Source organism: Podarcis pityusensis, assembly GCF_964106645.2.
Source record: "Podarcis pityusensis genome assembly, chromosome: 5".
Classification (NCBI taxonomy): Eukaryota; Metazoa; Chordata; class Lepidosauria; order Squamata; family Lacertidae; genus Podarcis; species Podarcis pityusensis.
This window is the reverse complement of record NC_138032.1, coordinates 73,607,548-73,632,856: the sequence shown is the minus strand read 5'-3', so window position 1 is coordinate 73,632,856 and position 25,309 is coordinate 73,607,548. Positions and strand designations below refer to the sequence as shown.

At 42.7% G+C, this 25,309-nt stretch overlaps 2 protein-coding genes across 2 annotated transcripts in view; one reads left to right on the top strand and one right to left on the bottom strand.

Moving 5' to 3' along the window:
• JMJD1C (jumonji domain containing 1C) overlaps positions 1-7,132 on the bottom strand; it is a 116,185-nt gene extending 109,053 nt beyond the window's left edge. The window contains exon 1 of the mRNA XM_081004852.1: positions 7,059-7,132. The gene's annotated coding sequence lies outside the window, so the exon portion shown is untranslated. The remainder of the gene's footprint in view (positions 1-7,058) is intronic.
• Positions 7,133-7,211: 79 nt separating this feature from the next.
• REEP3 (receptor accessory protein 3) overlaps positions 7,212-25,309 on the top strand; it is a 32,560-nt gene continuing 14,462 nt past the window's right edge. Inside the window, exons 1-2 of the mRNA XM_081005093.1 lie at positions 7,212-7,411; positions 20,458-20,530. Of these exons, the coding sequence (XP_080861219.1) occupies positions 7,380-7,411; positions 20,458-20,530 (105 nt within the window). The 5' untranslated portion in view covers positions 7,212-7,379. The remainder of the gene's footprint in view (positions 7,412-20,457; positions 20,531-25,309) is intronic.

The window sequence follows — 25,309 nt, the reverse complement described above, 5'->3', positions numbered from 1 at the left end:
AAAATAGATAGGTGTCAAAATCTGTTACAGTACATTCCTAAAGAAACAAATGCCAAATTCATTCTGGAGAAGTAATTAATTCAGTTTCTATTTTTCAGATTCCAGGTAGCCTTTGATTTTCTCCTTGATATTAATTGCAGTTGCATTTCTGTTTTCATTCCTGTTTGATAAACAAGCTTTTGCTGTACCTCTTTATACTGAAGCTCAAATTCTATGAGATATGACAGACTCTTAGTAACAAAACTGACACCTAATTGCTATTTGTGTTTACATTTATAAGTGTCTCTTTAAATGTAAATGCAGCTTTCCACTAAGGATTCTGTTACCATGGCAATGAAGGCAAAAGCTATTTCTTGTGGCCTCCCCCCCCCCCCCATAAAGGGCAGCACTTTGGTATAAGAATGGCTCTCTAGCAGAAACTGACTGCATGCAAGCTTCAGCGTATGTAACCCATAGAACTGGTAAATGTACTTACATTGCAAAATAAGTTTAACTTAAAACTTGTTTGACTAGTGCTTAATCGTTTTGCACACCTCTTTTCCTAAACGGAAGAAAATGCAACCCCACCCCTTTTAGAGGATTGGTTTCTGCGAGTACTGGGTATTGTATGTATCATCTTTGTAATAATCTGGTTTTAAACGTGCAAGTAGCGTTGAGTTGATTGAATCCAGATGATCCCAGGTTCAATCCCTGGCATCTCCAAGTAGGGCTGGGAGAGATCCCAGTCTGAATCCCCAGAGAGCTGATTCCAGATGGACAAATGATCTCACTAGAAGGCAGCTTCCTAGGTTACAGGGGCACAGCAGCATGACGAGGCAAGATTCACAGCAGAATTAATCCCACAGCAACTCCAGCACTCACAGGCACCTGGAAACCTTTATTCTGTAACTCTAGTAAGGCAGAGCTGGAAAAGGTGCAGCAGATAAGGACAACCCAATTTATAAAGGGGCTGGAGCAACTCACCAATGAGGAAAGCTTAAAACGTTTGGGGCTTTGTAGCCTAGAAAAAAGGCGAATAAGGGAGGACATGTTAGAGCACTTTAAAATTATTTATGGTATCAAGAGAAAGTGGGTGGGGTAAGTTTTTCTTCCTCTCTCCCAATACTAGAACCCAGGGCTATTCAGTGAAGGCAAAGGGTTGGATATTTGGTTGGCAAAAGGAAGTGCTTCTTCACATAGCTGTGGAATTAGTTACTACAGTCAAACCTCAGGTTGCAGACACTTCAGGTTGCACGTTTTCGGGTTACTGATGCGCCGAAACCTGGAAGTACCAGAATGGGTTACTTCCGGGTTTCGGCGCTTGCGCAGAACCGCTAAATCACGCTTTGTGCATGTGCATAAGCCCCGAATCGTGACCCGTATGTGCGCAGACACAGAGATGCGGGTTGCGAACATGCCTCCCGCATGGATTACGTTCACAACCCAAGCGTCCACTGTACTTGATGTAGCGATGATGGCCATCAACCTGGGCAGCTTTAAAAAACAAATAAGACTATCATTTGCTACTAGTCATGATGGCTCTCTATATTAGCTCGTGTATTGGAGACTGTATGCCACTGAGGAAGAATTGCTGGGGAACACAAGTATGAATAGAGCCATTGTATACAGGTCTTGCCGGAGGGCTTCCCATAAGCATGTGGTTGGCCATCATGGGAACAAAACAAGGGACTAGATAGGCCTTTGGCCTGATCCAGCAGGGCTCTTTTTACAGCCTCTCAGCTGCTCTGACAACCAACAATTTAAGCTGTTCCTTTCCTCCCTACTTTTTTGATCAGCATACCCTCTCAGCTCCCATTCCCATGGCTGCAGATACCTTCTCCTGGCCCAAAGCCTTGTCCTGGCTTCTTGTATCTGATGCCCTGTTATAGCCACTCAAGGGTATTGTTATGTATTGGGTTTAACACTTCTTATGTTACAAAGCGCGTTCTAACCAATCGTAGAAGCGTTGGTAGACGAACGTTCTAATGGCAAGTAAGCGCATGCACTTTCAACTGTCAACAGTCAGTTCATGGTCAGCATTATTATTGTGTTGTCCAGTCAGTTCAGTTCTTGTTTTCCTATGAGTGAGCTGTTGTCACTGACAAATGTTGAACAAATGTAGTTGAGGAACTTATACTACCTTGGGCTTCTGACTTTTTCCGAACATTTAACATTGGCAACGAAGGTGGGATTGATGAGCTCCCGCTGGCTGCCAGAGGCCCAAGACCGCACCACAGCACCGCCGCCTGCCGCCTCGCAGTAAGTGCGACCTCACTGTCACGCTGGGCTCAGCAAATAGTCCCAGAAACGAGACCGCGCCTGCCATGTCTTCGTAACCACCCACAATCGCACAAGAGACTGCTCCAGGTCCAAGGATGGCCACCAGTCATAGTCAGCTGCCACCGGACTTGGATATGAGCCATCCTGCAGAATGGTTGCAGTGGCTCCACTGAATAAGGAGCTAGGTCCGACTACAAGGCTTCACTAGGGAGGCAGACAAGGTGGGTGTGCTACTGAGGGTGCTAGGAAATTCCGCCATCACTCTACTGGAAGGTCTGATGGCACCCAGGGACACAGAGGCATGCACTTTCGATGAGCTGACACAGGCTATGACAAGACACCTCACGCCTCAGCCAACTAAGAACCACCGCCGCTACGACTTTGCACAAAGAGAGCAACAAGCGCAAGAGTCAGCGATGAATACATCACAGCACTCTGGGCAATTGCGATGTATTGCCAATTCGCTGACATTGTATAATGACTTCTCGAAAGGTTCATTAGTGGTGTGCGAGACAGCCATCTCCGCCGCAAACTGCTGGCAAAAGATGACTTCATGATGATGGAAGCAATGAATATGGCCATGGCCTTTGAGAAGGATAATGCCCACGAGGCGGCCCACAGCCCACGTACTGAAAGGAGAACTCACCGCATCCAGCGAGATGGGTCCTCTTCCGTAGATTCCCACAATGAGGATGTCCACTGAGCTTTGGACCGATCCGACTGACACCACTGCTCCCAAGCTACAAGCACATCATCGAACCAGCGATCATCTGACGCACCTCAAGGGACCTGTGCCAGCTGCAGAGAAAACCACGAGCGTCGGACATGCAGGTTTTGGGACGCCACATGTCGCCGCTGTGAGAAGACTGGGCACATTGGTCGAGTCTGCCGCTCCAAGACCTCCAGAGCACGACCCAAGCAACATGTCCATGAGGCCTACATAGAGGAGGACTTACAGTCCATCTCTCCAGCCAGGTACTTCAACTTCCTTCCCCGGGGTCCAATAAGCTTAGGGTACAACTCAAGATAGACTCTGAAAGAGCTTTGCCCTAACGGCGGTCCTCCTCTCTGCCCGGCCCCCATAGTGCTATGGGACTTCCAGAGAAAAAGAATTCAGCTAAAGGGGATGGGCACCTTCAAGGTCCAGTTTAAGAAGTACACCAAGAATTTGAACCTCATCAAAACTGAAGGCCCATTCACTAGCCTTCTACGCCTAGCATGATTCGGGCTGTTAGGCTTAGCTATTTCAGGGCTTAATCTGATTTCCCCAGGGGCAGATTTCGAATCGATCTGCCAGGAGTTTCCATCAGTCTTCGATGGAACCCTGGGCCTGTATAACGGACCCCTGAATTCCCTACGGCTCAACCCCACGGTGCAATCCATTTGGGTCAAGACCTGTTTGCGCTTAAACCCAATACATAACAGGTATCTTTCTAATAAGCAAGCATCCCTAGAGTGCCATGGACTCTGGTTTAGCTCACCACCTTGTTACAGTCGGGACTTTAACATTTGCAGTCAAATACTTCTTATCTCACCTGTCGTCTACCCTCTCACATTAATTTAAGATGGCAAACTCAAAGGCAAGCAGCAGGCAATTTGCTGCCTCAGGCAGACAATCAAGTGTGGCACTGTTAGTGACATTGCAACTTCTGTAGGCATTGCACAGAGAACCAGAAATCTCTCTGACTGTTCCTACACATCCTGCCTGGACTCACATACACCCTGCCTGAAGCAAAGCAAATACAATCGAGATTAGCTGATCAAAAGAAGGCACATTCGCTCCCACAATATGTAACAATGGCAACTATCCTGGAAGGCTTGGAAAGAGATTTAGACATAGGCCTTTTGCCTGATCCAGCAGAACACTTATTATGGTCTTAATGAAATATTTACCCAATATATCTGCCGGAAGCTCGCAGTGGATCACACCGAGTAGGTGAAGTTAATTATTTAAACAGGATCTGCACAGGAGTGCCAGGCCTAATGAACACAGCAATTCTCTTCAAATGTCTTGCTCCTATGAGGCAGCTGTGGAGACTAAAGGTCCCCGCCTTCCCGCAGCTATCCAAGTCTCCTCCTCTCCAGGGTTTTCCCCAAGCAATCTGAGACTGTGACTGCACGCCTGCCTTTGCTCCTCCCACTTCATGCCTTCCTTGGTCCAAGGGGACAAGGGGGAGAGGAGTTTGTCACAGCAGGAGGGGAGTCCCCCATGCTTCTTCATTCATCTCTGCTTTTTTTGCCTGATCTGGACTTCACTCTGCCTCAGACTCTCTCAGCTCACTAAGTCAGTCACAGAATGGTGGCAGTTTGGTATAATCAGCTGGCATCACTTCCTATACATATTTATTACATTTTTTTTTTAATTGCTAAATTATTTGCCAATATTTTCCTTGTAGCTGTGGAGGTACTGACTCAGCCTCCCAATTTGAGGAAGTATTTGCTGGAAAAAATTTTTTTATATATTTTTCCCTTTACATCGCCATGCCTGTATCTTCCCCAATTCTCCTTCTACACTCAACTTACACATTATCTCCCCTGCCCATAACTGCGCGCGCTCTCTCTCTCCTCTCTCTCTCACACACACACACACACACTTCCCTGGTCCTTTCACATGCATTTATTCCTCCCATAACACCCTATTTTATCCCCTGCCATTCAATTCCCAGTCTATTTATTTACTTATTAATAGTAAATATTCAACTATCTTTTTATTTCACAATCTAATTTCCCTCAGCACCTCCTCCTCTGGATCTTTGCCCTACTCTAGGGAAACCATATTTCCTTCCTCCCACCCAGACTTCTCTGTCTCACGGCCACCTTTGCTCAGCAGACCAGACCACTGTTTGAAAAAACACTGACGTCAACAGTGGAAACCTCAAAAGTTTGCTTTTCATGCATTTTTACCTTCTAGACACAACACTCCAGCACAAAGTCTGCCAAATCACACACTCTGGGAGTTCTAGTGGTCCTCTGCTCCCTTATGCTAAAATTGGTGGAGGGGTGGGCAATTCACCATAGCAATCATGCTTGCAAAATTCACCTCCATGAATCACAGTTCATGCACGCTGCAGCTTCAAGCTTTCATTACATCATTTCCTGCTATTTTTGCAAATCTGGATTGTAAAAAAAGATATCTAAGAGTCAGAAACCTTATGAGAGAGTCCTCCTTAAAAGTAAGATAGATAAAGGCACTATGCATGGGCCTTGAAGAGAAAAAAAGCAGGCAAAACTTGGAATTGGGTTATCTGGTATCTGATCAGAAAAGGACAGTTGCAAAAAAGAGTGCAGGATTTCACATGTCCTGAAGAAGCTTAGGAAGTACACTCATCTTCATTACCTGTCAGACAGGCAGATCTGTAGTTGTTATTTATTTCCACACTACAACACATATTATTTATTGGCAGGATTACAAAAATGAACAATAGGAGGAAGGAAGCCAAGTTTGGAACATAGCACAAGGTTATATTTGAGGAGGAGGAGTTTGGATTTGATATCCCGCCTTTCACTCCCTTTCAGGAGTCTCAAAGCGGCTAACAATCTCCTTTCCCTTCCTCCCCCACAACAAACACTCTGTGAGGTGAGTGGGGCTGAGAGACTTCAGAGAAGTGTGACTGGCCCAAGGTCACCCAGCAGCTGCATGTGGAGGAGCGGGGAAGTGAACCCGGTTCCCCAGATTACAAATCTACCGCTCTTAACCACTACACCACACTGGCTCTATTTGAGGAGAAAGCACTAGTGCAAGAACTGCCAGCATGTGGGATTTTTATGTCTCAGTATATTTCTTCACTAATTTCAGAAAACTACATCAAAAAAAGATCTAGTGCTGCTCCTTGTCCTCTGTGCGTACCAATGCTTACGATTCCTCTTTCCCCCTCTTTCAGCCCCATTCTACTATTTAATGCCTAACACTTCCATTGCAAATTATGCCCAAATCCAGTGTCAAACAAATGTATCCTTGCCTATATTTGTCCGTTTGAAACTGTTCAGTAGAAAGGAAACTACGAGTCATTCCAGGATGCTGTCACCATTTTCATTTACCAGGGGCGGGCAGAAGGTGGATCAGGATCTACTGGGAGATCTCTGGCCGATCTGCAGCAGATCAGCAAGGCTTTCCGATTGTTTAACGAGGGCGACGTCAGAGACACCTTTGCGGCGGGGAAAAGGCTTCGGGCGCAAGATGAGCAAACAAGGCCAACACCGCGCAGAGCTTAATGTGTGCAAAAGTGGCATTTCCCAAGACTTCCTCGCTTTCCAATTTCACCTCTCCAGCCGCACCCAAGAAGATCGGCTGCCTCCTCCCCGCAGTTTGGTGGGGTGGAAACGTTGACGCGGCTGGGGGAAGAAAACAACCTCCAGGAGAAAGGAGCCTCGTGCGGAAACGAAGGCGCCGCTTTCTCCAGCCTTAGCGACGCGGATCCATCGCGCAAAGATTATCCCCGGAGGCCGCTTCAAGAGCAGCGACAAGGAAGAAGGGGCGCGAACGGGGCAAAGCAACGAACCACGAGCAGAAGCCATCCGGGGCCTTATGTTGGGGCACCTGAAAGGCTGCTGCACATCCATCGGATGCTCAATGGCAAGATAAACATTTGGGAAGTCTTTTTTTTTAAGGTGCACGAGACGCTGCGGCAAACTAACCGGCTCCCCCACCCCACCCCTCTCCAAAAAGCAATAAATAACTCCGCATGCGACCCTACGGGAAAGGGGTTTAGCACAGCCTACATTACAAGCCACCACACAGCCAGCAAAGGGGGGGGGGAGAAAAAGACTGCGCCGGCGCATAGCTGCGGCTCCTTACATACCCATCCGCTCCTCGCCGTCCAGAGGCGCGCCGCATGCGCGCTGCAGCCCAGCTCGACGGCAGGCGGCGGGCGAATGAGGCTGGGCGGCGCGAGCCAATCCGTTTATGGGGAGGCGCGGCCTCCGCGCCTATTGTGATGCCCGAGGAGGGAGGAGGGCGGGGCTTAGGCTGTGTTTGTCGGGCGAAGCGGCTGGGGGCATTCGGTGCCCGGCTCGGCGGAAAGTCGCGAGCGGGGAGGAGAGGTAGGGCTCCGGCTGGCGGGACGGACAGACTGACGAACGGTTAAAGGTAGAAGCGGCGCCCACGGAGCCGGGGCGGCAACATGGTGTCGTGTATCATCTCCCGAGTCGTCGTGTAAGTGGAGAGGGTGAGGGAAGCGGGGCCTCAAGAGGGACCGGTACCAACGGACTTTTCCCTCAGACTTGCGCGGGGGGTGGGGGAGGCATCTTCACTCCTGCCTCTCTCGGCGCTGAGGCTTGTGGGGGCCGGAGGAGGAGAAGAATGCGGCGCTACTGCGCTTGCGCGGACAGCGGGGGTGCTAGAAGTGCCCTCTGGGACTTCCTGCTGCTTTGATACTTGGGGTGGAGCGAAGTGGGCCTTTCCGCAAAAGCGCCGGTTCCCCCTTCCAGCGCATGGCCATTTTAGGGTGCACGGAAAGCAATCCTTATGGGCCTCGTCGTGCTCTTAGGCGCGCCCCTAACTTACGCGGCTTTCCGCGTACACCTGAGAGCGTCAGGCTCCGGTGCGGCAAACGCGGGGATTTTGCGTGTTCGAGGCACAGGAAGCCGCCCGCTTGGCTCTCGGTGTCGCTGTTTTGGGACTACAATTCCCATTATCCCTGACCACTAGTCCTGTTAGCTAGGGATGATGGGAGTTGTAGTCCCAAAAACAGCTGGAGGGCCAAGTTTGGCCATACCTGGCTTAGAGGCTGCCTTACCTCACGTGCGATCATAGATTCAGAGTTGTAGAGTTGGAAAGGATCGCAAGGATCATCTAGTCCAACCCCCTGCAATGCAGGAACTTCGAACCCATGACCCTGAGATATAGAGTATCGTGCTCTACCTACTGAGCCTATCCCTAAGGCATGTTGTGTAAGGAGAGGAGGAGATGCGCTGGAGCGGGGCAGATTCATGGCAGTTTTTTATTTCTCAGATTTTGAAGTGGGGGGCGATCACGCAGCCTGTTTAACTTTAGAGACTCTTTCCCCTCAGCTTTAGATATGTGTATACAGTATATCATTGTGGTCATTGGGTGGCACTCAAATTATATAATGGTCATCTTTTAAAAATCTGATTATGATTCCTGTTCACTCTAGGATCCAGAGCTGGTCACAACTATTTAAAACACCATACTAAACACAGTAAAGGCACGCTTGAGGCCACAGCCACCTTTGTTGTCTAGAGCTTCGCCCTGTCATTGAAAACCGGTTTGGGGACTGAGCCCTAGCCAGTGACTCTAAACAAGCTTTTATGTGACTGCTGGCTCATAAGTTTTATTTGTAAACATGGTGCAGCGGAACTCTAAGCGAGAAGCTCCTTATATTTTTGTAGATCTCCCCCCTCCCCCATTTTATAAAAAAAATAAGGTTTTATTAGTATGATAATACTGATGGGTCTACTGATGAGTATGACCCAACAATGCCAGGTCTTCATCCTTGTCTGTTTGCTTAAATTCATACGATTTAGAAACTAATTGGGAGATAGATGAATGTCCACTGCCTATAAAGAGACTTGAAGTGATGGGTTTGGCTGGAACTTGGATACACCATTTTGTGTTTTTATCAGAAATACCTTTGCCATCATGGGGGAGGGGACCGTAGTTGAAAAGTTAAAGTGTACTTTTCCTATTGAAAGATTAGCATTTTTTGGTCATTGGGCAAAGTGTTGAAAGAAGGTATATTTTTCTGAGAAATCCCATATATTAGCCATTAATTTCAACATTTAGATGATTAAAGAATGGCTTTTAAATGCATGCTGTAGTGATTTTAACCTAGTTTAACAAGAATTAGTGGTAGTCCTCATAGCTATAAGAATGTGATCTGGTAAATGTAGGTCCAGTCCCAAATGGCAATCTTGTGGCAGCTTAAATACTAATTGGGCAACCCTTATAATTTATTTCTAAATACAGTGTGATTTTTAAAAAACAAACAGTGCCTATTATTCTGAGGACTGTTTTAAAATTGTGGTATAAAAACAATCAAATGTTTTATGTCAGCCATATAAATTAGCATACACATGCTATGATTTGGAAAAGAGTAGGTCTCTGTTTGCTGCAGAGAACTCTGGCCCCGACAACACCAAGCAACCCTTTTTCTTTTAAGTACTCTTTTTTCGAGTTCAAAGGGCAAAGTGATGTGGCCTTATGAGGCCCACACTTGAAGTGAATAAAATTGTGATGTAAACCAGGCATTTTGAGAGTGTCTGCCATGTGAGCAAGCAATTAAATGGTAAATATATCTTCTTAAATGCATGTAGTCAACCAATAGGCATGTTTCAGATATTTGGAATTCTGTAATGATGGGTATGAGGTGGAAATTGCACAGACAACCATGAAACTGTCATCTCATGGAAACGTTTCTGAGCAGGCAGTACTATATCAGATCCACTAAATTATATATGGACTGAAGGTGGCAGCAGTTGCAGCTTTGAAGGTATGCATTATCCAAGAGTTTGTGAACGTTTCCTTTTAAATCAGTCTTTCAACTTCAATATTGGTCTCCTGTTGGTGCATGTGTACAACAGCTTTGCAGGTTACAGCAAATTTGCAAGCCTACATTAAAAATTATCCTCCCAACTGCACATCTGTAGTGACTAATTATGGTAGTAGCAATTCACTTGCCTAAGGTGAACAACCATTCCTTTTTGCTGATTAGTCTGTGTGGTTCCTGTAACTCCTTAAATTTTAGCACAATAGAAGCAAAAACCTAATAACGTTGCATACTGTATATGTACAGTGCATGCTTAATTTAATTAGATTAGAACATCATTCCACTAAAAGTAAACAAAATGGGCAGAATTCACCTAACCAGCCGTTTCACCATAAGTCCTGTGCAAGGATATCTGCTTGAGCAACAGGGCTTTCCCCTTTCCTTCTCCTGTGCCCCCCCCAAGTTGACTGTGGGGAGGAGTCAGGAGATCCCCCTGAACAGCACAGGGGTGGGGGGGGTGTCATTCTCTCTGGCAAGCTGAAATATTGGGGTAGATTGAATTATTAGATGAGCATGATGTCGAATTCCACCCAGTGAGGAAGTGAAGCTAAAGTTGGTGAGAAGAGACAATGTTCTAGGGCTTACTAATGAATTAAAAACCGACACATCACCGGCTTCCAGGTGGCATCCACCCAAGAATTCTTAAAGAGCTTACACATGAAATTAAATGGTAGTTGCCTGCTAGTTCATGCGCACACTGTGGACCTTTTAGTTTTCTTCTTCTAAGAAGCTTCCATGGAAGCAAGAGTCCTGAGGATGATATAGCAAAAGTTTGTCTGTTTTTCTGCAGGAGGTTTCTCTGCTGCTTTCACAGACTCGGAAACAAAACTAGAAGAGTAGAAATCTGATCTATTGTGGCAACAGTTGGCCCAGTTGAATGGATTTTGATAGTGGAAAGAACAGTAGCTGCTGGTATGGTTGTTAATAAAGGAAGGAAGGAAGGAAGGAAGGAAGGTCGGTCCTTGGGGTGGCAGTGTCAAAGAGAATTGTTGTTTTTGCTCTGTGGCTGACAATGGCCAAATAGTGGGAACATCAACACATGGAAATATGTCTATCCTTGAGCATATTGATGAATGTGAATGGTTACAGCTGGGAGGTAGCATTCAAGCCCTAAAGCTAGGGCTTTAGCAGGTCTGTGCAGTAACACACAATAAATAGTACATGACTTTTCTTTTACTAAATATAAGTTTTGAGTAAGGTGTTCAGTCAGTAAAAGTTAATGTTTATGAAACTTTAAATTAAAAAACCTTGCCTTTCAATGAAAGGCATTTTTTAGGACGAAGAAAGCTTTCTTTAAAAAAAAACCTTAGTAACTAAATATTAGCAGTGTCTGGGAGAATCTCAGGATTTTCACCCACGTTGTGCCTGTTGGCTTATATTTAGAGGCGTGTGTGAACTTGTCTCGTTTCTGAGACAAGATGTGTTCCAAGATGTGTTACTACAGGCTTCTGAATGAGATAGTTTTGATCGCCACTCTAGGAGTCATGTTGATCTCACCAGCTAGGTGATTCATTATGTGTTCATTCTCCAGAGTACTACAATGTCAACCCTGAGTACACTCTACATACTCCAAAAAGAGTTAACTTTCATGGCCTAGGTTCTTAAGGTGCCTTGGCCACACAGTTGACAAATAAGCCTCAGCTTGGATTCCTGCATAGCAGCGGGTTGCACCAGATGACCCTCGGTGGTCCCTTTCAACTCTATGATTCTACCCAACTTGGAAACTGGGGAGATGGTGAGGAATAGTGTAACTACCCAGGCAATCCCCACCCACCTTTGCAGCCTCAAAGTTGGAAGGAAGACTGGCTGACTCTTAACTTGACCAGAGGATGTGGCAAAGTAGATTTTTTGGAAGTCTGCTTGTGGGTAGAAGTATGTAATGAAGGGGTGTAAAAGGAGGAGCCGGTAAAATTAGCAACAGAGAGGCTGTGTAATTAATAACCAGAAGGATCTTTGCATGTTCTTTAATTTTAAGTGGTGGAGTTGATGACATTTAGAGAATTGCAGGTGGGTTGGATTAAAGACACATCTATGAGTTCTGTATTTCAAATGGTGTAATGTTTTAAAGAAGTTTTCATTGGCAGCAAAAGGGTATTTCCAGTACAAAAATGCACTCATGTGGATCCAGCTTTCTAAAATGCTGTTTAAAGAATGAATGTTTTAGAATAGCCCTAACATTTAAAAAAAAAAATCTTTTTGCATCTCTGTTTAATGTGAGCTGCCAGCATGTTTGTATAATGTGAATTTTGTAGCACTAAGAACTGAAACAAAAGCAGCATTCAGAGAGCAGCTAGATTTTTAAAAAGGAAATCCAAGTAGGTAATTCCTTAGAGGGAAGTTGTCCCTTAAAATCAGTCTTCAGTATTTATATATGTTTTAAAAGTAGACCCATCTGTTGTTGCCAAGGCAAATCATGCCACTGAACCATGAAAAATATTCCAGGACTTTGTAGGTGAATGACTTGCTATAGATAGGCAATGTCTGTGGACTAGGAATTTCAAGGGATGCTGTGACTAGAATTCTTGGCAGCAAGACATGCTAGCAAACTGCTACTGAGAGGAAGAAGTCGAAGCACTGGGCTGATGGGATACTTATCCTATGATGTAAGATGCCTGTCATTTCTTCTGTTCTGATAGAATAGATAGTGGGCATCACTGTACATGAGTGTAACATCCGTCCCGCAGTTATCTGCAAAATTGCTGCTGAAGGATTCTGCTGTGCCGAGCGATGCTAATTTTGTTCCAGCCAGTGAAAGTGGTTGGCATTTGGCCCTTGCTTAGCATTCTGTGTTGTATCTCAAGGAGGCTTTCTTTTTTTTGTTAAACATGCTGCTGAGCTGTGGCTCATGTCAACCATGCTTGGAAGATTTTTTTAATTTTAATTTTTTTATTTTTCGCTCTGAAGCTGTAAGGGCTATGAAGTCTTTGGACATAGTCCTGACAATGCTTGCTTTCATACATTTATAAAAGAAGAGCAAGTATTGGTAGTCATCCTTATCTAATATATGTGATAAATGGAGATCGACAGTACAGCACTTTGATAGTAGATTTGTACAAAAATGCTGCTGCTGCTTCTTGAGCTATAGAATGCTCTTCCATTAAGCATGAGGAAGAGTTCTAAAGATTAATTGATTCTTCACCATGTAAATTGAAACAAGGCTCAAAGGAATGGTGAAAAACTGTGCCTTCCCAGTTACAGGGTTACGTTCTGGAGATTGCGCCAAAAGTCAAAACTGCATATAGTCAAAACCCACTGGGTTTAATGGCAGATGGGATTGCCAAAGTCATTTTTCCCAGAACCCTGCCCTCTTTTTATTTATTTTGCCATGCACATAAAGCTGAATGCACGTAAGTTAAATATGTTTAAGTGTAACTATTATTGGGAGAGATAGTATCACTATTAGAGTGGCAAAGAGTGCCATAGAGTAATCAGGAACAATAGTTTTTCTATATATTTGGAGCCCAATATTTATCTTTTTGGCTAGAAAGTTGTTTACAATCACACTTTGTTGGTGGTGTCCTTAGATAACAGTTTTGGCTGCTTGTCAGACAATTGTTCAAGAGTGCCAGGCAGAGAACATTGCATGTACAATCACAAATCTGTCTTTTATGTGCTCTTCTAATACTCGGAAAAGAGTTGCTGTTTAAAACCTTAATGCAAATATTGGGAATAAAAAATCAGACTTATAAGCTCAATACGCACAAGATAGTATTTTCTAAACTGCTGGGGGAAAGGCTGTGACACAAGGAAAAACCTTGTGTTTTATTTTGCTATAGGGGTCTGCAAAATATCCAGTGATCTTGTTGAACGCAAGTCAAAGCTGTACTGTAACAAAGTGGCATTATGGATGGATAAAGGTTTTGATGTGATCACTGCTTTTTAAAGAGAGAGATCTGTGTCCTTTCTCACAATTAGCTGTAGAGATTTTTCCTAGTCCGTTGTTACCTATGATTTTTACTGTGTTCTTAGCCCTTTCTATATCAGAGGCTATTTCCATACTCTTTGAGAACTTGCCTCTCTTCCAGATGATCTGGAGATGGTCTCTGCATGTGTAAATCAAGGTCCATCTCCTAGAGAAGCTGTCAAAAAAGGAAGGCTCAGTGCTACTTCACAGTCTACCCTTATCCTTAAAAGGAAGTTGGCAACTTCATGCAACCTACCAGAAGTGTTATTTCCTGATTTGGAGAATGATGCTGGTACCAAGGCCAGCAGCGAAAATTATTTCTGAAAAACTTGACTTCCGATCTAGACATTTTCTTAGGGAGAACGATATAACTTGTTCGGTTCTTTACATATGTGGTTCCACTTTTGCAATAACTTTAAGTTTTATGGATGACCCAAACTATGCAAAAAGTTTTTATGGACCCAGTTTTTTGGGGGAAGTAGAGCTTGGTGTACTTGAACCATTCACAGTCACCTCATTATTCATTCTTCTGCTTATCCCCCTAGGTAGTGGGATAGAGATGAATGTTGTGAAATAGTAAGACTGGAAACAACTATTTTCAACTTTGCTTATGGTAGTTGCTCACTATTCTTTTTGTCTTAACATCTGTATCTTATAATGCTTATAGACTCAGTAAAAAGTTGATGTTTTGCCAGTGTTGCCACATTGGATCAATTTATCCATTATGAACTGTTGTGGTGCAATTGAAGCAATGTGGCAAGCACTTGATGATGATGATGAATTCCTCCAACTGATGTAATCGGTAACATTTTGGAAGTCCACAATAGCTCTTGAAGACTTAAAAAGAATAAAATAGCAAATAATGTTTCAGTCTGGAAAACTAATAGGCTTTGCCCTAAGTGTCCCATTTCTAGGTCCTGGGGAAAGCTATATTCTATTTCCAATGTAAATGGCAATAGAAATAGCAGTATCCTAAATGTTCAGAAATGGGTTGTTGAAACTGGGCAAAGTGTTCCAAATCAAATTTCATCAGTTCTGTGCTTTAATACAGTGGTACCTCAGGTTAAGTACTTAATTCGTTCCGGAGGTCCGTACTTAACCTGAAACTGTTCTTAACCTGAAGCACCACTTTAGTTAATAGGGCCTCCTGCTGCTGCCGCGCCGCCAGAGCATGATTTCTGTTCTCATCCTGAAGCAAAGTTCTTAACCTGAAGCACTATTTCTGGGTTAGCGGAGTCTGTAACCTGAAGCGTATGTAACCTGAGGTACCACTGTAGTTCATTAGTCCTACTGAAGTTTATATGTGGATAGCTGAATCACACTGATGGTTTGGTCACTTTGTTAATAAGTAGCATCCTCTTCTCTGTTTATCATTCCCAGCTGATTCCTAAAGCATTGACCCTGTGCTTTTGTTTTGTTGAATTAGCTTCTAAGAAGGAAATGCACATGACTAATGCAGGTAAACAAATCTCAACCAGTAATCAGCAGTAAATGTCAGAGCCAGGTCAGGGCTGAGAGGCTGTATCTGATTCAAGGCCTAGTATGTGCTCTTACTAGGGAAGGGCAGAGTGTTTGACCAGGGCTGACATTATACACCATTCCATTTTGTGCTTGGAGAGCATCTGAGGCCTGCATTCAATCAATCCCAGGTAGTTCACTAAGCTAGGTCACTGCCCTGGCTCCTGAGATTCCTGATTCAGATCCCAGGATCACTGTCAGTAGGTCTGATCACTGCCTCCAATGTAACAGTGGACACTGTAGGTTATGCATTTAGTGTTAGTGTTAATAAATTGGCCCCCGCAAATTAAAGTAATCAATTGTAATTTTTATTTGGTAGGATTGCAAGCTAAGATTATTCTTGTCTAATTTTTGAAATTATTTTTTAACTGGAATGGTCCTGTAAAACAGGTGTAGGGGACTTGTGGCCCCTCAAATGTTGTTGGACTCAAAGTCACACCAACCCTCACCTTGCCATGCTGCCTAGGGCTGATGGGGATTGGAATTCAAAAAATCTGGAGGGCCATAAGTTTCTCATCCTTTAGAAGAATGAAACTCCATTTTCCTGCTTGGAATGCTAACGTATGCTTTTCAGTGTCTTGGAAGACATCTATATTGATCTTTGGTGAAGTGCATATTTAATTGTTGATTAGAAGATGAGTAGTTAACATATCTTAATGTGTTGCCAGTCCTACTGAATTAGTCATCTCTCATGATATGCATGTTGGGTGGGGAGAATACACCTCTATAATTGCCATAATCACAAAGGTGATTTTTTAAAAAAAATGCTAGCCAGTGCATCAAGAACATGGCATTTTCTTCTAAAGGAGCCCAGTATTAATCTTAAAAGTCCTAGTTGGTCCTGGTTTACCAGAAGCAAACCTTGTTGTGTTGAATTTTATTCTCTTCATGTGGAAAACTGCTGTATTGATGTAAGGTGTACGGAATCCTTGAACTTATCTGAGTGTCTAGTGTGGGTGGGGCCAGTTGTCAGAACATGTTTGGGAAGAATGTAAATGGATAGTGCATATATTTCATTATGTGAAATCTACCTCTGGTGAACTATTGCATACATTTGCTGTAGACCTGTTCTCTACAGACATGGATGCCTTAGGAAATACTTGAAAGAACTGGAGTGCTGCCAGTACCTGCGTTGTATAAAGATCAGCCATCTGGTGATTTAAAGCATGTTTCGCCAGACTGCCATGGCAACCAAGTATTAAACAGTATCTAGCTATTTGAGTTTAGAAAAACACTTCCTCATTGAAAGAAAGTGACTCCTAAAGCCTATTCTGGTGAAGTGCACACACTAACATAACCTTACCAGGGAGATGGATCCCCTGTTTTGGAGACTCACAACATGAACTACAGTAGATTGCATGCTGAATGTTCTTTTCTATTACATTATAACAGGGCACATTTCCTTATGGGCATTTGTCTTCCCTACATGCCCTTAGTTACATTAGTGTTTGGCTCAGCCAGAGTTGCTGTCTTCTTTCTTCACTAGGCTTCCTATTTGACTTAGTGCTGGTTCAGTGGTTCATTGGGCAAACAGGAAATATTAGAAATTCTGATGGGCTGTCACCCATCCTGCAGGTCAACCGTCTTCCTGTCTGGGCTGATGGATGTGACATTTTGTTTTTCCAAATTTGAAGCTATAGCACAAATTCTGGCCTGAGTGTGCTGGATAACTCTCTGTTTCTGAGCCTAATTCAAGTGCTGGTTTTGACTTTTAAAGCCTTATAAGGCTTGGGACCCTATATGTAAAGGTATGTGTTTCCCTGTATGAACCCGCCCAGTTACCAAGGTCATCATCTAAGTCCCTTCTCTATGAGCCACCTCTAAGAGAGGTCTGGAGAATGGCAACGAGAGAACAGACTGGTTCTCTAGTTTGGCACCAGGCAAAGTCTTTGGGCAACACCTATGATATGATATTGTATTATTAATTCTGCTTCTAATATATTAAAGCTGTGATTTTATTACTGTGGGTTGTATTCAACCAAATCATTCTACTAGCTGAACCAGCACAACTATGCCCACTAGCATAAGGTTACCAGAGGTCCCTGTTTCCTGGGGACAGTCCCCGGATTTACAAATCAGTCCCCTGACAAAATCCATCAATTTAGTAGGAAGTTGAAAAGTGTCCCTGGATTCATTAAAAAAATCTAATAACCTTATGCTAGCACAATAGGACTTTTTTCTCCCTCCCCCCAAGCGACCCTTCACCCTTCCCAAACTCTCCTCGAGAAACGCTTACACTGACAGTATGATCTCCTTATTGCTACATTTAATACAACCTTGCATTTTTCCCTTGGTTCTAAATCACTTTGAGACCTTTGTTGTGGAAAGCAGTATATACAGTTAACCTAACTTTACAAAGACATGAATGCGATACTGGTATAATAACCCTTTCACATCTACAGTTGAGTTTCTTGCCATGATTGTGTGCCTACCTTGTTACTGGTTTGTCTGCTGCCAGAGTTATCTCCATTGCAAGCTGCTTTCATGCACCCCCATTAACATGTTCAGTATATAGAGAACTGCATGCTGTATAATGACTAGATACTTAAACCTCACACTTCAATTTGAATATAAATATTTATTATATTTGATCAATGTATATTCTTTTTAGAAATCTCTGTCTCCATTCCAGAGAAAGCACTATGTTTTATAAAGCTGGAAAAATGAAACAACCATGAACTCAAATGGCACTACATACATTTGTAAACAAGTCTATTAATTAAAAAGCAGTGTGTAATATAATTAGAATCAGCTGAAACAGTTAGACTGAAAATGGTTTTTTATTTAATGCCAGCTAAAAGTCAACGTAGTGTCTTCAATATAAAATTCAAGCATTTTTTGTCTTTGTACAATGTTTTGTTAATCGAACTGTGATGTAGCTTATTTTACAGTAGTGCTGCCCCTAGTATGTTTCAAAAATAATTCCAGAGCCTTTGCTACAGTGCATACAATAGTTAATATAAATACAGTGGTACCTCGGGTTACATACACTTCAGGTTACATACGCTTCAGGTTACAGACTCCGCTAACCCAGAAATAGTACCTCAGGTTAAGAACTTTGCTTCAGGATGAGAACAGAAATCGTGCTCCGGCGGCGCGGCAGCAGCAGGAGGCCCCATTAGCTAAAGTGGTGCTTCAGGTTAAGAACAGTTTCAGGTTAAGTACGGACCTCCGGAACTAATTAAGTACTTAACCCGAGGTACCACTGTATGAGTATTTATGGCTACAGAAATACTTCATTCATCCAACTAGCTTGGAGTACCGAAGTCTTTAGATAAACAGACGATATTCTCTCATAGGCCTACATTTGCTATAAACGCTAGTTAGCAAAGAGTAAACCTGATACCTCTGTGAATAATTGCAGCAAGTGTGTGTGTATGTACATACACAGTGTAACGTACTAGAATCTCTGCCCTTTAGAGATATCTGTGAAGACATGCAGGAAAAGAAAAGAAAGCTCCCTGAGCCAAACCTTTCCCTTTGCCAAATATGTTAAGTGATAGATGAACAGATTTGTTTACCTTCATGCATTTCTGTTATTTGTAGTTGTAGCACATTCATGAAGCTTCCTTAACTACAAATGCTGAAATTTGGGTCCCCTCCAAACCTGTAGCAAAATTTTGCAATCATTTTCCAGCATAAACAGTTTTCAAGGTGCTGTAGAAGGAATTATTGCAATAACTTTTGCATTGGTTTGGAATAGCCCCAGTTTGATATACAGTATTGCTTTCTGTGCTTTTGGGGGATGGGCTGCAAAACATGGGGTTTGCACTGCAGAACAGAGAATGTTGGGTTTAGGGGTGATACCTATGACCCCCAGTTTGAGTATCAATTGCTCAGTTTTGGGGGTGCTGCAAAATGTGGGGTTTGTGCTGCAAAATGCTGCAAAACAATTGCAAAACTTTGGCACCAGTTTGGAGGGGATTGGGGGGGTATAGTTAATGAAGCTGATTTTTAACTAAGTCATGGCTTAAACAAATAAGATTTGTGTTTTGTCTAGCTTCAAAGTAGTTATTCTATGTTTTCTATCTGTAAGTGTTATGTGTAATAGGTAAAACTTTTATATTCTTGTTGTGCTACCCATTAAATTCTACCTTAAGAGCTCTGCAGGTCATATACCGTAGTTTTCGCCCCATAGGACGCACTGGCCCATAGGACGCACCTAGTTTTTTGGGGGGAAAATAAAGAAAAATTTTTTTATTCCCCCCCAGGTGCGGGGCTGGGGCGGGCGAAGCCCGAGCTTCCCCAGCCCCCAGAACAGCCTGCTATCCGCAAGCCGTGGGAAAGCTGCGCGAAGTCGCGCAGCTCTCCCATGGCTAGTGGAGCGCTGCGCGAAGCTTGGGGCATGCTGAGCTCAGCGCGCCCCAAGCTTCTGGGTGCCGGCAAGCTCTCCGCTAGCCGTGGGAGAGCTGCGTCTCCCACGGCTAGCGGATAGCTTCCTGAAGCCTGGAGAGCGAGAGGGGTCGGTGCGCACTGACCCCCCTCGCTCTCCAGGCTTCAGGTGAAAGTCTGCATTCGCCCCATAGGACGCACACACATTTCCCCTTCATTTTTGGAGGGGAAAAAGTGCGTCCTATAGGGCGAAAAATACGGTAAATCACTTGTACTGCTGGCAACAGCCAGTTGAATGGTTTAGCTCCCAATGCCAAAGCCACTGGGGAAAAACCCAAATGTAAGCGTGTTTCTGTAGGAATGGCAAATATGCAAGTCTTACTGCAGATTGCGTAATGGAGTAATCTGTATTAAAAGTCTAATAGATTAAATCATGTTTGCCAATATTTTCAGGGTGTTTTTTTAAATAAACTCACTATGCAGAACAAGAAATGTATATATGACTGAATTTTAAATACTTCCTTCTTAATCAAAGCAGCCAACCTTAAAGATATGCATCAAAGACAACCCCCAGTCAACTAATTTTTTGACCAAGGAAATAATATTTGGGAAGTATTTCATATTGAAGTTAATAAGGGCGAATTACAGAGGCCAATGCAATGCAATATACAGAGAGCATAGACAGGATTATGTTGAAACTTTTGTTAAGATTGGTTCACAGGTTAGCACTGAAATAAACTTCATACAGACTTCAGATGGGATAGTCCTGTTAACTGAAGCAGTTGTTCATTAGGTTATCTTGTGTTGTCAAAGTTTGCTTTTGAAGTGACTGGAAAAACCAGTTTATCTCCTTTTCTTTCTCATGCAATATTGCAGATTCATTGCTTATTTATTGTGCCTTTCTTGTCAAACCTAAATACTTTTATTTTTTTCCAACAGGCTGGTTTTTGGAATGCTGTATCCTGCGTATTATTCATACAAAGCTGTGAAGACAAAAAACGTGAAGGAATATGTAAGTTTTGTTGCGCTATTTTTGCATTACTGAGTTGCATTTGTGGTGTGAAACAACACAGCTTCATCAAAAGTCATACGGTCTCAAGTTCAGTAGTGGTATGTTTGGTGATGCTGCTGCTTACTTGAATGGGGCTGGGACCAGCATCAAAACTCCCATTGTTCTAGGCGCATTTTGCGACAGGGAATTTCATTTATGCAAGCAGTTTCTAAGCTCAGGGCACAGTATTGCACCTAAGATTTCAGATTAAAACTGCCACTGCTGAAAGGAAAGGACCTTTTTTTGCCTCCCCACTTCCAGCCACTCTCTGAAGACTGGAGAAGGGACCCTCATAAGAATATTAGAGGGCCGGGCAGGGAGAGTATGGCTTTGTTTTTTGCAGTCTTCAGATGAGGACTAGACCGTGTGAAAAATGAACATAAGGTTTTAGCTGCAGTTCATTCATTTTCAGTTTTGTATTCTTGTTGTAAAAAAAGTGTGCCTGGTGCCCATAACCTAGGTTTAAGCTCCATTTAGCTCCTAGCTTTCATATCTCAGTTTCTAACACTGGCTGGGACATGACAGCTGTGAGACCGAGACTGAGCAGTTGCACCAGCAGAAGTGCTGGATTGATGATGGCAGTCCACCGGGGCAACTGCATGGTCCCAATCTTTCTGCCTTCATATCCCAGCCCCACTGAGGTGATCAGCAGCAACACTGGTGCTGAGTGGATGGTTCCATCCCGTCTCATATACTGCTACTGCACAAGTTTGTGAACAGCAGACAATAATTTATTGTAACACCTTGTGATCCTAATTCATACCTGAGTGCGTCGGTGTAGATGTAACACTGACTCCCTTCTTCAATTTGGCTGCAGCTGTTGCCTAATTTGATGCACATTTCCTTCTGCCAACCTTAATTGTGGTATAGGGTATACTTTTCCTGTGAAGCCAACCCACCTTAGGAAGGCTGAGAGCCATGCTGCATATTATTACATTGTGCACTGACCTAGAGGGTCGTGTGTCTCTCTCTTTCACTCTCCCATCTGCGGGGAGAGGAAGACTCCGCCTAGCCAAGATTTGGATTTTTGAATAGGTGCCCTATACAGTCAGTGGAAGTAAGACTCAAACTTCTATAGTGCAAACCTATCCATTACATTTCTGTTCAAAAGTAAGGACCACTGAATTCAGGCTTACTCTTAGAGAAAAATGTGTAGGATTGCAGCCTTAGTTGAACTTAATGAAAGAGATCTTTGTTCACCTACTTAAGCAGAAACTTTTTCATGTCTCCTGCTTATGAAAAAAATAAGATTAGAATCTGTTCTGTTACAACCAGTTAAACTTGAAGTGGAAGGCAGTGAGGTAACTATTTCCAATGTGTGCCTTGACTGAAATTGGAAGCCTGCAAATATGCAGTTTCTTAAGTTGTATTACGTCCAATTTTATGAGACTGTCTTTATGTAGTCAAATGAGTTGGAATCTGTGATCTTCTGCCTCTAGTGGTGTTTTCTTTTTAGATTCTGTGTTTTTTGGGGGGTGGGCTTGTTTGTATGTCTTTTTCAATGCAGCTGTCTATTCCAGTTTGAGAAATGGGGATCTGAAGCTCTCCTTCAAAACAAGGGAGTCAGAATTGTTATCACCTTGGTTGAATCATGTTGAGAACAAGTTTTCTGCACACAGCCTTCACAAAACATTAAACTTTGACAAATTTAGTTAGAGCAGATTGTATGTCCTTGAAGGTGAGATTACACAGGAACTATTCTGGAGGTGCTCTTTCCATCCCTTGGATGTTGTCTTACAAAGGAATAAACACTTTGACAGCCTTATCCAAGATAGCAGAGAGCTGACAAATCTTCTACAATCTAGGAAGATTAAAGGTCATTGATTCTTGTAACCCATACCAAGTGATTTTTAAAGTTTAAAACAACATTTTGTACAAGTTGTATATTCTTGCTTGAAAAATTAATTAAAACGCTTCCCTGCTTTGCATCTGAGACTTTCCCTACAGCTTTACTGTGGTTCAAATTCTCAAAGGGCAAGCACAAACTATTTTTAAAAACAAAGATTTATCACCTGTTAATTACTAGTAGAACTTCAACCAACACAATCTATATACAGATTAGGCAGGAATTTAGGAGACAAGGCAAGCATATGCTTTGGTCTTGTTAGGATGTCTTACTAAGTTTTCATTGTTCACTTAATAATCATGGATATGCATGAGTGGAGTTCAACCACATATAACCCCTTTCCTGCTTCTATAGTCTTCTTTACATGGGTAGCAAAAACACCCCAGGATTCAGTACAGACATTATTTTCAGTTACGTCTGAACTGGGAACTACGGCACAATGCTTCCAAACAAGCCAGGAATATAAGCCAGTATTTTATTTGGAAGTACTTCACCATGGTTCCCTGTTTCAGCACTGTGTAAATACTGTACATTGTCGTTATTTGAACTAGTATCTGTATATTGGGGATGGCAAAACTTTAGCCATCCAGATGTTGTTTGACTATAGCTCCAGTCACCGCTGGCCATTGGCCATGCTGATTGAAGTTGATTGAAGTTAGTTGCCATCAACATCCGGAGGTTCCCCATCTTGCTGTATATGATTGTATGAGCATGGCTAATGAGATGGGGCCAGCTAAACCTTCCACATGTGAAACTGAAATATTGCTTTAACTTGCCAGGTGAACTTTAGTTCCTCGAGACTGAATTAGCAAGCCTGTCATCCAGGATGTTGAGTTCGTAATTGCCCCAAGCAGGCACTGCTTGAAATACTGAATTATTAAACGCATTCTCTAAGGAAGCATGTCTCTTTGTTTAAAACAGACTCTCTTCCACAAATCCCCTTTCCACTAGCAGTTTAGTTCAAATAATTATTGGTAATACGTGAACATAATAATGTTAACTTCTCAAATGTAATTATCAACGCCTGGCATTTAAAGCTTTTTACCCTTAAGTTCCCCCCCCCTTAAGTATATATAAAATGGAATAATATAAGTACAGAGAACAGAGACTGAAATTCATGAGACTTTAAGTTTGTGAATTCAGTTGAGTTGGGTAAAGAGTTGGCATTGCTACTTTTCTTGCAAGAGTCACAACCCAACAACATCTGAAATGCCATAAATTATCCTCTCCTGCAGTAGTCCATCTAATCTACCATTGCTCTGTGTTGATGATTTACATATAAACATTAATATTTATATATTTTCTTAAATGTACACCTCACCTTTCTTCAGTCATGGAACCTGTGGTTCCTAGGTGGTCATTCATCCAGGTCTCATGCCTTCAGAGGACACCCTAGCACATGCATGTTGACATTTCAGTTTTTAAATTCAGAAATCATGCACTAATAAGCAAGCATGTCTTCCATCAGAATATAAATTCTTGACCCCTGAGAAAAAAATCTTCATGTTTACATATTTCTAAAAAATCGGATTTGATTCCTTTTAGGAGATAAATCTTTGTTGATATGGTTTTCTTATGGATAGTATGTTAGTATGCATTAATAAATGATTTTTCATTGCCCCAAATGATCAGAAACATTCTTTTTAGCCCTGCAAAGAGCACTTTACCAATAAATAATTTTTCTTTTAAAATTGTGCAACCCACAAAATATGGCTCCATGGAATCACTAGGGCAGTGTTCAAAATTCTCATTGTGCTAGGCGCGTTTTGCAACAGGGAATTTCATTAATGCAAGCAGTGTCTGAGCTCTGAGCGCAGTACTGCACCTAAGAATTCAGATTAAAACTGCCACCGCTGGAAGGAAAGGACCTTTTTCTGCCTCACTACTTCCAGCCACTCTCTGAAGACTGGAGAAGGGACCCTCATAAGAATATTAGAGGGGAGGGCAGGGGGAGTATGGCTTTGTTTTTTGCGGTCTTCAGATGAGGACTAGACCATGTGAAAAATGAACGTAAGGTTTTAGCTACAGTTCATTCATTTTCAGCTTTGTATTCTTGTTATAAAAAAGCGCACCTAGACACTCGATTGCGGTGCCCATAACCTAGGTTTAAGGTGCCATTTAGCTCCTAGCTTTCATACCTCAGTTTCTAACACTGCACTAGGATGATTAACATGCTAGTGAATTACCCTTAAGTTTTAGAGCTAAGGCATTTCCCCCTGTTTCCTCTGCTATTCTTCCCCATTTCCTCTGCATTAAAGCATTCTGCTCAGTCTATGGAAGTTCACATGAAGGTCAATTTTTTTCAGATGAAGACAGCCCATCAGTGTAGTAACTTCAGCTGGCATGTACACTAATTTAACTCTGTTCACTCGTGCTTAAAATACCCTCTAATTCCTTTGGGAATTAAGCTTAGGATATCATCACATGACTGGTGCTCTGTTCAGTCTGAAATGCTAAGAAACCTGTCTGAACCTGAGGAATTTCAAAAAATAAAGTGAGCAAAGTTTGCTTCAAGGGAAAATAAATCTATGAGTTCAATGGTGTAATTTTAAAATTGATTACGTAAGGCTGTTGGCCGTCTAAATAACTTTTAGTTGATTAATAAAATGCATTTAATGCTCAACTGGGTGATTAAGTAAGTTTACACATCACAAATAAAAACATATCCTTGCTGATTAACCCCCCCCTCCCCGCTAGTTAATGGCTAAAGATATTTCGTTTTTCCCCCATGTATTAAACACCGCTGTGTATAAGACGCCCCCTATTTTGGGGGACTTAAAATTAAGAAAATGGGGGGAGATTGCCTCCGTGTATAAGACTAACCCCCCTTTTAACATTATTTTTTAGTAAAAAAACCCTAGTCTTATACACGGTAAAGTATGGTGATTAATTGA